General features: G+C 45.3%; 1 protein-coding gene across 1 annotated transcript in view; it reads left to right on the top strand.

Moving 5' to 3' along the window:
- LOC127580585 (uncharacterized) overlaps nucleotides 1–2850 on the top strand; it is a 155433-nt gene extending 152583 nt beyond the window's left edge. Inside the window, exon 20 of the mRNA XM_052034172.1 lies at nucleotides 2725–2850. Within this exon, the coding sequence (XP_051890132.1) occupies nucleotides 2725–2850 (126 nt within the window). The remainder of the gene's footprint in view (nucleotides 1–2724) is intronic.
- Nucleotides 2851–13757: the final 10907 nt, after the last annotated feature.

Raw genomic sequence — 13757 nt, 5'->3', positions numbered from 1 at the left:
AAACAACCTCCGCACATTATCACAGAATTTCCCCTCGTCCCGTAAGTAGGAGCAGGAGTAGGCCATGTGACCCCCCCCCCCACCAAATCTGCTCCGTCATTAAGAAAGACCATGTCAGATCTGTTCTTGGCCTTAACTCTGCTTTCCTGCCTGTTCCCCATAACCCTTGACTCCCCATCGAACAACAACGACTATCTTGCCCTTGGACATGCGATGACTTCTGAAATAGAAAATTGCAAATATTCACGCCCCTCCAAGAACCTCCTCCCTATCTCCAGCTTAAACAGACTCCTTATTCTGAAACTCTGCCTCCTGGCTCTAGATACCCCCACTGGGGGAAAGATCCTCTCTGCAACCACCCCGTCAATCCCTCTCAGGATCCTATGCGTTTCAAACAAGTTGCCTCTCACTCTTCTGAACTCCAGAGGATAAAAGCCTTATGTTGAAGGGTGCAAAGCCATCGGTTCATTCATTGGACCTTACTAAACAAACGTTGATCCTTCTTGGTATTAAGGATCCTTCAGGTCCAACAGGACAGCCAATCTTCCTAGGTCAGGGAGAGTAATATTCCAAAGGCACAGCCCAAAAGCAGGTCACTCAACCATGCTCAAGGCTGGCAAAGGTCGGTAGAGAGATGAATAGAGAGACACAAGGTCCCAGGTATCCACCGCCTGTGTTGGTCACAGCCTGGGCTCACTCGCCACGTTGCCATCCCAATGGTGACGACTATCCCCACTTCTCAGGACTTCCTTCAGAACTGGGCGGCCAATTGTTTGGAGAAGTTATACTGAGATACACTAAATGACAAAAGGGTCCACGTGATCTTTGACATAACTCAGAGACAGATTAGCGACCCTCCATTCCTCACTTTGTGCATGGGAATGTTGTTTAGCACAACTACTGTTGCGTTCTTTTCCAGCACTTGAATTTGGTGCTGACATTTGCCACGATGTGAGCTTTTAAAACCATGCAATACCCAAGCTGGCAAATGGCTCCACTCCTTAATGGGAAAAGACCCATGTTGCTACCCAGCCTTGGTCCTGCCAACCTGTATCAATGAAATTATTGGTCAGCATTCACATCATCCTGTTACTTCATACTCAGATTGCCATTGTGACTTTTTGCTTCCCAGAGGTAGACAGTCCCTGCTCCTGCAGGTAACCTGAATACCACACACCAACCTCAGCAGAACCAACCTTTCCCACTCCCTGCTAATGAGGGAGTGCAAACACCCACTGGGCAGCTCGAGGACAGCCCAGTGTAAATCTCCCTCTCTGTTTGTGAGGTGGTGCACTGAGTGATTCCTGTCCCACAAACCTGATTACAGCCCCCCACATTAATTACAGCCACCTTAATAATTACAAACACCATATTGATTACAGCCCCCTCGTTGATTATAGCCAGATCATTGATTACAGCCCCCCATTGATTACAGTCAGATCATTGATTACAGCCCCCACATTAATTACAGCCACCTAATTAATTACAAGCACCTTATTGATTACAGACTCCTCATTGATTACGGTCCTACATTGATTACAGCCCCCTCATTGATTATAGCCAAATTATTGATTACAGCCCCTCTCATTGATTACAGACACCTCATTGATTACAGACCCTCTCATTGATTATAGCCAGATCATTGATTACAGCCCCTCTCATTGATTACAGACACCTCATTGATTACAGCCCCCCCATTGATTACAGACCCCTCATTGATTACAGCCCCTCTTATTGATTACAGACACCTCATTGATTATAGCCATTTTATTGATTACAGCCCACCATTGATTACAGCCCCCTCATTGATTACAGCCATTTTATTGATTACAACCACTTTATTGGAGAGGAAGCCTAATGCCAGAGAATTATCTGCTCAAAATCTTTGGGATAAATCCTTAATGAACTTGCTCAGTTATTAAGGGGGCCCAAGTCACTGGCCCATATGTACCCCCTTTTTATTCCTTTTCTGTTGTCTTGTCCTAATATTATTTGGCATATTGATTTTAAATTCAGCTCAAAGCCCAACAACAACAAATATTTTAAAAGATACAGTAAGAGAAACAGCACAGAGTGATGGAAATTATACAATTGACAGGAAGGAAAGTGATTTGTTTCTTAAATGGTGCAGCATGTAAACAGTTCTCCGACCCAAATTTAGAGCTCTACCTTTAACTTAGCTAACTTGCAGGTTAAATGTTCCCAGACTCCATTCCTTAAGCACCAAGATGCAGGGATTCTAGACCATTTACCTTATCTTTGTTGTACCAACTGCACTGATAAAGTGACAATAATAAACCAATACCAATACTTTCCAGCTCTTCCCCTGCCAGCCTTGTAGACTGGAGGGTTAAACCATCACTCTGCCTTCCAAGCAAAGAATCCAAACTCCCAAACCATGATCACTATCAGCCTGGCTCCACTGGGGAAAACAGGCCCACCTTCCCAATTGCCCGCTGTATGGACCATTCCCTCTCTCCCTGTAAGACGGCTGAGAAGGAACACTGCTGTTTCTGCCTTCACTCCAGTATTCCCATGACACTTTTTGAGCCATATCCAAACATTCTTTCCTCTTTTCCTGATTGCAGGTGTGCTCTGGACTGAAATGCCTCCTCCTCTGCCCTGTCATGGGTTCTCTGCAAAAACCTTTGTCGCCATGTGAGACGTTCTGAGGAATCTTAAAGTGTTCGGTTAAGCTCATGAGTGTTTTCTTATTGTTTACAGAGTAGTTCAGGGCAACAGAAAGCCACTTTTCAACCAAACTGCACACCACTGCAGCACTTGCAATCCAGGCAGAACTTGGCATTCCAGCCCCCAATGCCACATCCGCCCCCGATTGCATCTTGGTGAACTTTGATCACTAATCCAGGTCAGGCTTTACAGTATTTAAAATGTATGTACAGGCGACCCCTGTGTTACCGCCATTCACGTCACAGAAGTTCGCCCTTACGGCATTCACAAAGCACTCCCCAGAAATCTGAGATTCAGAATAAAATTCACTCTCACGGGGGAACTTATGTGTGGGGAAAATAAAGTAAGTAAGTAAACACGATTTTTATTTCAGCTCGCATTTCTTGATGCTTGTGCAGGTGATGCGGGCCTTGTTGTCGGAATGCAACCCTCCATAATGCAAAGGTCGCCTGTACATATAAATGGAAGAGGGAGAGACAGGGAGAGAGAGATTTTGCACGTTTGTGTCTACTGCATTCATTCCAATCAGACTCTGCTCAAACACTTTTTTCAGTACCTTACAACAAATTCCATTTTGTACAATCTCAACCAGAACTTTCACTGCAACTCTGGTGTTGAGCCTTTATTGCTTAATGCAAATCCTGGTAGGTCAGTGTTATCACAGTGTTTCAGTGCTACCCCCCCCCCCTCCCCCGTAAGGAGCCAGCACATCACAGTGGTACAGCCAGTAGAGCCACTGCCTCACGGAGCAAGAGACCCAGGTTCAATCCTGACCTCTGGCACTGTCTGTTGTGGAGCTTGCACGTTCTCCTTGTGACCTTCCTCCGGGTGCTCCGGTTACCTCCCACATCCTAAAAACGTGAGGATTGGGAGGTTAATTGGCCACTGTAAATCAGTGTGTAGGTGAGTGGTAGATTCTGGGGGTTGTTGATGGGAATGTGGTGAGGATAAAATGGGTTAGGGTAGGAATAATGTAAAAATGAATGCTTGATGGTGGGCACACACAGGGTGGGCTGAAGCTGTATCTGTGCTGTATCTCTCCAGGACTCTATGACCTTACTGGAGTGGGCATCTCACAGTCTGCATTATTGATTAGCTGGAAAGTAGTTTGTGGTGTAGCCTGCTGGAGCTGCAAGCTGACTACATTGCAATGAGGGCAATGGTTCATCTCTTTAACCAGTGAATTATAACAATCGAAGTGGAAACAAGAGGAACGATGGGGAAAGGGTGTCAGAGAAATAAAGGCAGGGAAAGAAGGCTTTGAACAAAGCAAGAAAATCGCAGTTAGTAAGTGAATGTTAAAAACAGAACATTGTATTTAAAGAAAACTAAGGAGAATTCTGCATTTGCAAGAATGAGAACTAACAGTTGAATTGCTCTCTTTCAGGCCTCTAGATATTGATTGTCATCAGCACATTGCTTACGCCCTTAACTATCAGGTGTCATTTTCTGTGTCAAGTTTAGCTAATGTGGAAAATCTGAAAAATAATGGGAGGCTTAATTACTATTGAATTAGGCAGAGAGTGAGGTGGCGTACATTGGCTAGGTAATTCCGTGTCAGTAACTGTGGGTAAGGTAATATCACTATTATCTATCCAGGAAATTTCAGCTTTTCCCCAGTATCTAATTACCCGCCTCCTGCATTTTCTGTAGGCGCCGGAATGATTTGTTAACTTGAAAGGAAATGCTAGCTTGATTCTGATATGCTTTATTAATCTGCCTGTTCTAAAAAGACAAAACCACACATTCGAAATCATTTGCTTTTGAAATGTATAGAATGACAATTTCTGAAGGCAATTAAAAGCTACCTGTTTCATTAACTCTGTTAAAACCCCTGCACATGCACCAGCCCTCTCTGACTCTCTCTCTCTCATCTTTATAGATTAGTAGTATTTATTTTCCTGCATATCTAGCAAGTATTCAGGGTTCTATCAAATGCAGTATATTGTGGTATAATTCAAAGAAATCCATTAGGGAATTACAAGCTTATTCTGCTAGTCCAGAGACAGCCACAACCAAGGAGCTTTTACATAGCAGCCTGTCAGACTGTCAATCAGTTTGCAAATCCTTCACATCTCCACACTGTCGTCGAAGGGAAGAGTGCGTAAAAATGGAAACAACCGCTACCTTGTGATTGAAAAGCCTTTGTTAAGCACACGCCACAGTTGCAAAACCAATTATAATTCTTCCCGTGCTGTTTGCAAACTATTCGCATTTGTATTTGTTTTCAGAGTTCATTATGACAAAATCGGGTGCCTCAGTCTTACTTTGACACTGTTCATCATTCACCACCTGAAATTTGCCAAGCAAGGATTAAGCATTAACTCAGGTCTTTTGACCAACATACACTCGAGACTTGGTTTCATGCAAAAGCAGATGTCTGGCAACAAGCTGCCAATTCATCAATTTTATTAAAGCAATTCCACGCTTAACATTGGCTTGGAGCTGGGGTTTGTTGTTACAGCATCAAGTGGAGTTTATTGTCATGTGCACAAGTACAGTGAGGTACAATGAAAACCTTGTTTGCAGCAGCATCACAGGCATGTAAATTCAGACAGCACATAGAATATAAATTATACAAAACAGTGAAGAAAAGGACTGCAAAACAAGACCTTAGTGCAAAAGAAAACACAACCAGAGACAAGTCCATGGTAGTGCAAGAGGTGGTCCGTAGTGTTCCGTTGCTGAGGTAGGGTTAGGGTTGTGCAGGTCGGTTCAAGAACCTGGTGGTTGTAGGAAAGTAGCTGTTCCTGAACCTGGCGGTGTGGGACTTCAGGCTTCTGTACCTCCTGCCCGATGGTAGCAGCGAGAAGAGGGCGTGACCCGGATGGTGGGGATCCTTGATGATAGATGCCACCTTCTTGAGGCAGCGCCTCCTGTAGATGCTGTCAGTGGTAGGGAGGGCTGTGCCTGCAATGGACCGGGCTGTGTCCACTATTTCCTGCAGCCTGTGCGCTGGAATTGCCGTACCAGACTGTGATGCCACCAGTCAGGATACTTTCATCTATAGAAGTCTGTTAAAGTGTGCCCACAATGTCTGTGGCAACCACACTGCCAATTCAAACTGCACATCTGCCTGCACGTTGTCTATATCCCTTCATTGCCTGTCTATGCCTCTTCTTGTAGGTTTACTACCTTACTCAAATCAACAGTCATGCGCATCAGGCATTTTCTCCACAACATCAGTCTTGCACCTGGGCAGAGACCTAAAAATTAAATCGTTCCATGGTCACGGGACAAACAGGAAATCATCAGGTATTGACAAATGGTTCTGGGTGTCCTAAGAAGTGATAAACCTCATACCACACTTGAAGATGATTCATTCGCTTTAACATTGACTAGGTAGTTACAATATTTGATGCGAACTTCTGTTGACTCGTCCGGCCGCTGTCTGTAAGGAGTTTGTACCTTCTCCCCGTGTCTGCATGGGTTTCCTCCGGGTGCTCCGGTTTCCTCCCACATTCCAAAGGCGTACGGGTTAGGAAGTTGTGGGCATGCCATGTTGGCGCCGGAAGCGTGGCGACACTTGCAGGCTGCCCCCAGAACACTCTATGCAAAAAGATGCATTTCACAGTGTGTTTCGATGTACACGTGGCTAATAAAGAGATCTATCTATCTATTTTTCTTTCAAGATAAAAGCTACTCTCATATTTTCTTATGACAGCCCATCAAGTCTACGCTGTCCCTTGGGACAGTCCCGTTAATCCCAGTTCTCTGCTTATCAGCTCCCTCCTGATCCTACCACTCACCTACCCTGGGGGCAACTTACAGCAGCCAATTAACCTACCAACCCATACGTGGATGCGGGAGGAAACTGGAGCATCTGGAAGCCCACCCAGTCTCAGAGAGAATGTGCCAACTCTGCCCAGATAACTCCTATGTTGCTCAATTAAGAGGAATCCTCAATTACTTGAAAAATTTTTTTATTTGAATGGCACCTTTATAACCAACAGAGTGCTGTCTGAAGTGTAGTGTCTGCTATAATGTAGAATTCACAGGGAATTCGTCTGAGGGATGGATATTGGGCAAGACACCAGGCAGACCTTGCTTGTTCTTTTCAAAATGCTCGTGGGGTCTCTGTGCACGTATCTGAGAGGGAAGTCGGTTTGAAGTTTCCTCTGAGTGACGACATAAGGCACAGTGCTGCCCTCCCCGAATGTGGAGGGTCAGGAGAGATTACACCCACACGTCTCAGGACTGCAACCAATAACTTCATAATTGGGCAGAGGTGGTGCAGTGGACATTTGGATTAAACAGATGGATGAAAGAGAGGGAGTCCAGAACTCCTTTTACAATCTGTGTCAGCTGGCAGTCAAACCATGTTGTAATCTCTCAACAAGGATTTCACTACCCTGTTATAGCACATTCAGCAGTAATATTGCACTTCAAAGCTTAAGTTCATACCCACTGTGATAAGACTATTGAACGGTTCTCTTATACGATGAGGTGGACTCTTGACCTCACAATCTACCTTCTTATGACCTTGTACCTTATTGTCTTCCTGCAATGCACTTCCCTGTAGCTGTGACACCTTACTCTGTATTCTGTTACTGTTTTTACCCTGTACTACCTCAATGCACTGTGTAATGAATTGATCTGTATGAATGGTACACAAGACAAGTTTTTCACTGTACCTCGGTACAAGTGACAATAATAAACCAATACCAATACCATTTGACTTTACAACACTACATCGTGCACATGGCTAGATTAGTGGGGATGGTGTGATACCATTAAATCCAACGTGTGTTTTATGTTTGTACTAGAGCTATGTTGAAACAGGTCATTAGAACAAAACATTAAGCTATTTTAAATCTCAAACTGAATTCTTGCAAATGAGAGTAACGCTTGCTCCAAAAGATGCAAAGGTGCAGGAGAAAGTACGGAAATGATTGGTGTGGATAATAATTCCAGAATCGAGAGGTTACACCCATCAGAAAAGACTGATGGACTGGCGTCCTCTCCTCCGGAGAAGAGGACTGAGAGCTGTTCAGATAGATGACGGAAGGCTTTGATCGGTAGACGCTGAGATGACGGAGGAGTGGGGAACCCAAAACTAGGGCCCATAACTAGGGCCAACTATAATGCCAATTTAAACTAATCCCATCTGCCTGCACGTGGTCCATATCCCTCTATTCCCTGCCTATTCATGTGCCTGTCTCAATGGTTTTCAAGCGTCACTGTATCTGCCTCCACCACCTCCCCTGGCAGCACATTCCAGGCACCCACCGCTCTCTGTGTAAAAAAAACTTGCCTCGTAAATCTCCTTTAAGCTTTCCACCCCCTCACCTTAAAGCTGTGAGGAATTCAGGAGCGACCTCTAATCTCAGGAAGTGGTGAGAAGGTAGAGCTCACCACCACGTTAGCGCCAATGACATATGGACTTCATCCTAGATTAAGCACGTGATGGTGTGAGATGGAGTAAGGTATGAGGGACCTCACAGTGGAGTGTAAACATCAGTGTGGATTGAGTGGGGTGCTACTGTGCTTTAATTTCAAGGTAACTCTACCTGTTGTTGTGTTTCAGCCTCACCACCGCGGGGTGCTGTGTGTGGACCCGTCTCCCTCTGCCTCGCCTCTTCAACGCTTCTCTGCCAAGGTTCCTTGCAATGTCAACACCCACTTCCAGGTCTTGCCGGATTCCACCATCCTCTCTCAACATTAAGACTGAATTTACAGAGATATTGCTGTCTTGACAATTAACAAACTCTGTGAGTCTGTGCATTTGAAGAACCATTGAAACAACCAAACCAGTGCTGAGTTTATTCTTTGTGCTTTGTGTTAGTGTTGATGTTTGAGGTGTTCTGCCGTGCCTAATATGTAATCACATGGAAAATGTCCCAGCATTTTGCGTGGTGGAAGTTATTGGGCTGAGAGTTCTTCAGTGCCTGAAGCCATGCAATGAAGAGGTTCTTCAGGAGGATGCCACAGGTTTTGATTGAATGGACCAAAGAGACAAGCTCCAGAGCAATGCGTGGGCTACAAACAACCAGATCAGGGCTGGCAGGCACGAACCACACAGTGCGCCTTGCCGTCCAAGGTTTCCCGCCGCAGAGGAGGGGTGGTAACACCAGGAGGAGGTTCACACAATTCGAACGTTTGCAATGCAGAAGAGGGACATTAAGCCCAGTGTGTCCGTGCTGGTCATAGCAGAGGTGCCCAGACCCACCTCATCTTCCAACACTGGGTCTGTAGTCCCGCAGGTCACTGTTCTTTGGGCTCGGCTGAAGTGCGAAGAGGACTTCCTCCTCTCCCACCTTTCCAAGGCAGTGACTTCCAAGGCCCCCAACACCCTCTGGGTGAAACAACTTTCCCTCAGCTGCTCTTTAATCCCACTAATGGCTTTAAATCTCTTCCCCCCCCTCACAGCTAAGGGAATAGGTCCTTACCATTTTCTCCCTCTTGCCCTGTTATCATTTTATACACCTTAACAAAGTCTCTTCTCAGTTGTCAAGGGAACAACCCCAGATCTTTCCTCACTGCTACAAGTTTCCGATTCAGGCAACGTCCTCATAAATCTCTGTATCTTCTCCACTGCAGTTCCGTCTGCCCTGTAAAATAGTAACCAGAAGTGGAGTCCAGCAGCTGTTCTGTACAGTTCTGTCATCCTCTCTGATATCCTTTCCTCAGCTAATTAAGGAAAGCATCCCATAATTCTTGTTAACTAGCTTGTAGATCTGTCCTGCTACCATTAAGGCTCTGGGAATGTACACTCTGAGGTGCCTCTGTTCCTCGACTCCACTCCCACTCGTTCCACGTTGCCTTGCCGTGTTTGGTCCAAGTGCATTGCCGCACACTTCTGCCGATTGAATTCCATCTCCCACATTTCGGAGTGGGCTGATGTTGGAAAGGCTGGGAGAAGGTTGACAAGACCACGGAGATCAGGGAGATGTTCGTGGCTGGAGGAAAAAGAGGGGGAGTGGGGTGATTGATTTTGGGGGTGGGGGGGAATGCAGGGAGTTGGGATGATTGGGTGGAGAGCAGTGGTTTTAGTGCAGTGAAGGTGTGGCTGAGAGAGAGGAATGATCAGGGGGTTGGGGTCTGTTTCAAAATGGGCAGGGGGAGAGTGGATACAGCAAGAGCCAAATCACTCTGCAACACAGAGACCCAATCGAACCCCAGGATTCGACTTGCCCTGATACACTGCCCACTCTCTGGTCAGTTGCCCAGGGCAGTACTATCCCCTGGCATCAGGGGTGGAGGAAGCCGGTTTCCCTATGGATCTGCAGCTCCACGCGGATCCGCTGTTGACCCCCACCGCCCTGAAAACGACTCTGGCTCATCTCGTTCTGTCCCCGTCACCAACATCCCAGAGTAGGTGGAGAGTGAACTACCTTCAAACCTGAACCATGAACCCAAACATGTTCCTCACTCCCCTCCCCATGTTCCTTGCTCCTCCCCCAGCCCCCACACCCCCCCCCCACCACCAACTGTGTTCCACTGGAGGGGAAAATCCTCACCCCACTAAGCAAGTCTCTCATTGAACCCAAGCAACCACACATTCTGCACGACTCTTCTTGCATCTGCATTAGTGTGAAATGACCCATTGTACCCTGACAATAGTAACATTTTTGTTTCATCATCTATAATCAACATGGACATTGGGACAAGGGATTCCTAGGGAAAACAAATCACTCTGAAGTAGAATTAGTTATTAAAATTTGGGAACCACACATTTCTAGGATGTAAAACCAGGAAATGCTGGAAATACTCAGCAGGTCAGGCAGCATCTGTGGAGAGAGAAACAGAGTTAACGGTTCGCAGCAAAGACCCTTTGTCCGACCTGAAAAACTTCCCCAGATCTGAAGGACAGTCTCCGACCTGAGACTTTAACTCTGTTTCTCTTGCGACAGATGCTGCCCGGCCTGCTGAGTGTTTCCGGCATTTTCTCGTTTTATTTCAGATTTCTGGCTTCTGCAGTATTTTGATTGATAGGGTGTTTTCTGTCCATTAATTACCCCAAAGGTTCATCAGCAGTTCACATTATGGGTGCATATTATCTGCAGAATCATAGAGGGCAAATATATCAGGAAATATAAATCATGAAATGGATTTTATTAAACAGTGTAATTGTGTGACATCTTTAAATATGTACTTAATCTTGCTAAGTGTTCCCTTGAGAATATTCCTGGTGGCAGATATTGATTCATAAAGAGTATAACAGCTTTAGGAGTAAATTGTTTGGTGGTTTTCACAAGGGAAATGTGGTATCCTGGGATTAGCACACACACAAGATGCAGGAGGAACTCAGCAAGTCAGGCAGCATCCATGGAGAGAAATAACCAGTCGATGTTTCGGGTCGAAACCCTTCATCCGGACTCCTGACAGGAAGAGTCTTGACTGGAAACGTTGACTGTTTATTTCCCTCCACAGATGCTGCCTGACCTGCTGAGTTCCTTCAGCACTTTTTGTGTATTGCTCCAGATTCCAGCATCAGCAGAATCTCTTGTGTACCCCGGGATTGGATGGCGATTTCATCAGTTACTCCATCTCTAAGGGGTCCCCGCGCAGAACTGAAATATCGTGATGTAAGTGAAAAGTTGTACCAATTATTTCCCCAGTTTAGCAGGGTGTTACTTTGTCAAATGCTGTTTACATTTGCAAATGTTTACTTTTGATTCAACTAAAACATTAAAAAATCCCATAAAACAAGGTGCTTTCCACTTTAAGATTCTTTCTTGTTTCAATGTGCTCAGTACCTCCCACTGGCTAATTGATACTTGTTCAATCTGATGAAATCAATTGCCAATATGCAGAAGGTAACAGTGCTGATGTTATGTTTAAAGAAAGTATTTGGATTTACCTGCCCTTCACAACCTTTATACTCAAATCTTTTTGAACTCCTGCCATTTTTGTAGAGAAACACCTAAAGTTCATTTCCACAGAGTACACTGGCGCAACCAGCATCGTGATAGTGAACAGATAATTGTTTTAATCAATGTTAATTGTAGGATAACTCACCAAAACAGTGCAACAGGATCCACAGTCGTTGATGGGGCCTCATTATAATATTCAAAAGACAGCATCCTTAATAGTAAAGCCCTCTATACTGGACTGGATTGTCAGCCTGGATTTTGTACTAAATCATAGAAAATATTTATGTTACATTGAGCCAAAACAGGAAGCAACTAATCTGTGAGTATATAAGTTCTGTGTCCATGCTGTTGAGATTTTAATTGCCATTATTTTCACATAGGTGAGTACTTGATTTGTTTATAGTGAGTTAACAGCAGCACAAAATTACTAATTGTTACACTTACACCATAGTGTTTTAATATAACCTATAAAATGCGAGGTAGTCTGACAAATGATGAGAATGCAGTGGTGGAAGGAAAAATCGGGTTCAATCGGATACATTGAAAAATGCCAAACTTCATTCCTTCCAGATGAAACTCCCCGAAAGGAGCTCGCTGGATGGTGACTGACAGGGATGGATCAATACACCTGCAAAGGGGCAGAAAGTTAAATAGATGGACAAATGGATAGAATCAAAGGAATTTAGTTTACACGACACATATTGTGCAATTGAACTTCCCGTAATCATGAAAAGAAAATGTATTTATATTTAACTTTGGGATTAATTAGAGTTTTTTTATTCCAATGCAGCCAGGTTCCACAGTAAGTGGATAATCCATTTTAGTGACATGTTAAGGGATGCATTGACCAGTTCACCAGGGAAACTTCCTCTCGAACTGCGATGAGTTATTTTACCCAGCTGAAAACCAAGTCTCAGTTTAATGCCACGTTCAGTAGACGCCCTGTTCGATTGTGCAGTGATCTCACTACCGATGCTGGAGTCTGAATGGATTACATGCTCAAGCTTTGGGAGCGAGACTTTAAACCCCCAGCATCTGGACCCAGAGGTGAGAGGTACCAGAGTAAACTCTGCTGTCTGACTAGTCGGAAATCCCGATGGTTCTAGCGAAAGAAAGAAATGAGGCAAGTAGACAGGTGCAGCTGCCCAAACCGGTGCTTTCTAAACGGTACCATTGATTCCCCAGGCGAATGTTTGCCACACTGCCTGTCCACTCACTGGGGGCCCAGTTTTTTTTTATTACTCCAAAATAAACTTTAGTCAGCATAAAAAACAAACTATATACAACAATAAAACAGCGCAAACCTTTACATTTGTGTACAGATCAATCATTAGGGTTACCTGTTATATAAAAACCACCGCACCAATGCCACTCATGTGGCTCCCTGGGGTGATACCCCAATCCCATATTTACTATTTTTAAGGGGCTTTCTTGCCTGACCCCACCCCTCCCTCTCCAGTAGCAGAAGAACCCTAAACTGTCATCCTTCCCCACTGAGCCCTCGCGTTGGCTGCACCCAGCTTCAGTGCATCCCTCAGCACGGACTCCTGCAGCCTGGAACGTGCCAGCCAGCAGCATTCCCCTACGGACATCTCACTGTACTGGGAGACCAACAAGTTTCGGGCAGACCAAAGGGCGTCCTTCACCAAGTTGATGACCTTCCAGCAGCAGTTGATGTCCGTCTCTGTGTGTGTCCCCGGGAACAGCCCGTAGATCGGAGAATCCTCTGTTACGCAGCTGCTGGGGATGAAATGTGACAAGGACCCCTGCATCTTTCGCCACACCCTCCTCGCAAACCCACAGCCCGCAAAGAGGTGGGCGACTGTCTTGACCCCAGCACAGTCCTCCCGGGGGCAGCGTGGGCTGAGAGTGAGGTTCCAACCATACAGGAAGGATCTGACTGGGAGTTGATGCCCAGTTCCCGCACTCTCTTTAAACTCACCTGGGCTTGTTGGCCGCCCTCCCTTGAAACTTACCTGGTTCTATTCCCCACGTCCCCTTTAAACTTACCAGGCCTTCGTTACCTTGCGCCCCCTTGGGAGTCACTGGAAAATGTATTGTTCTACTGTGCGACACTTAAAGAGGAAGTGAATTAACTATGTGATGGACCACGAATAGAATAATGTCCCATAAACATCTGCAAAATCTGCTGATCCAGCCCCATCAAAGTCCTGAGCGTGCAAGTTTTACTGTACTGTCACTGGAAGGAGTAGGTGCATTGTTGTGTTTAATGTGCCCTCTTTTGGATAG

Source organism: Pristis pectinata, chromosome 19, assembly GCF_009764475.1.
Source record: "Pristis pectinata isolate sPriPec2 chromosome 19, sPriPec2.1.pri, whole genome shotgun sequence".
Taxonomy (NCBI): Eukaryota; Metazoa; Chordata; class Chondrichthyes; order Rhinopristiformes; family Pristidae; genus Pristis; species Pristis pectinata.
This window is presented reverse-complemented; position numbering and strand designations above follow the sequence as displayed.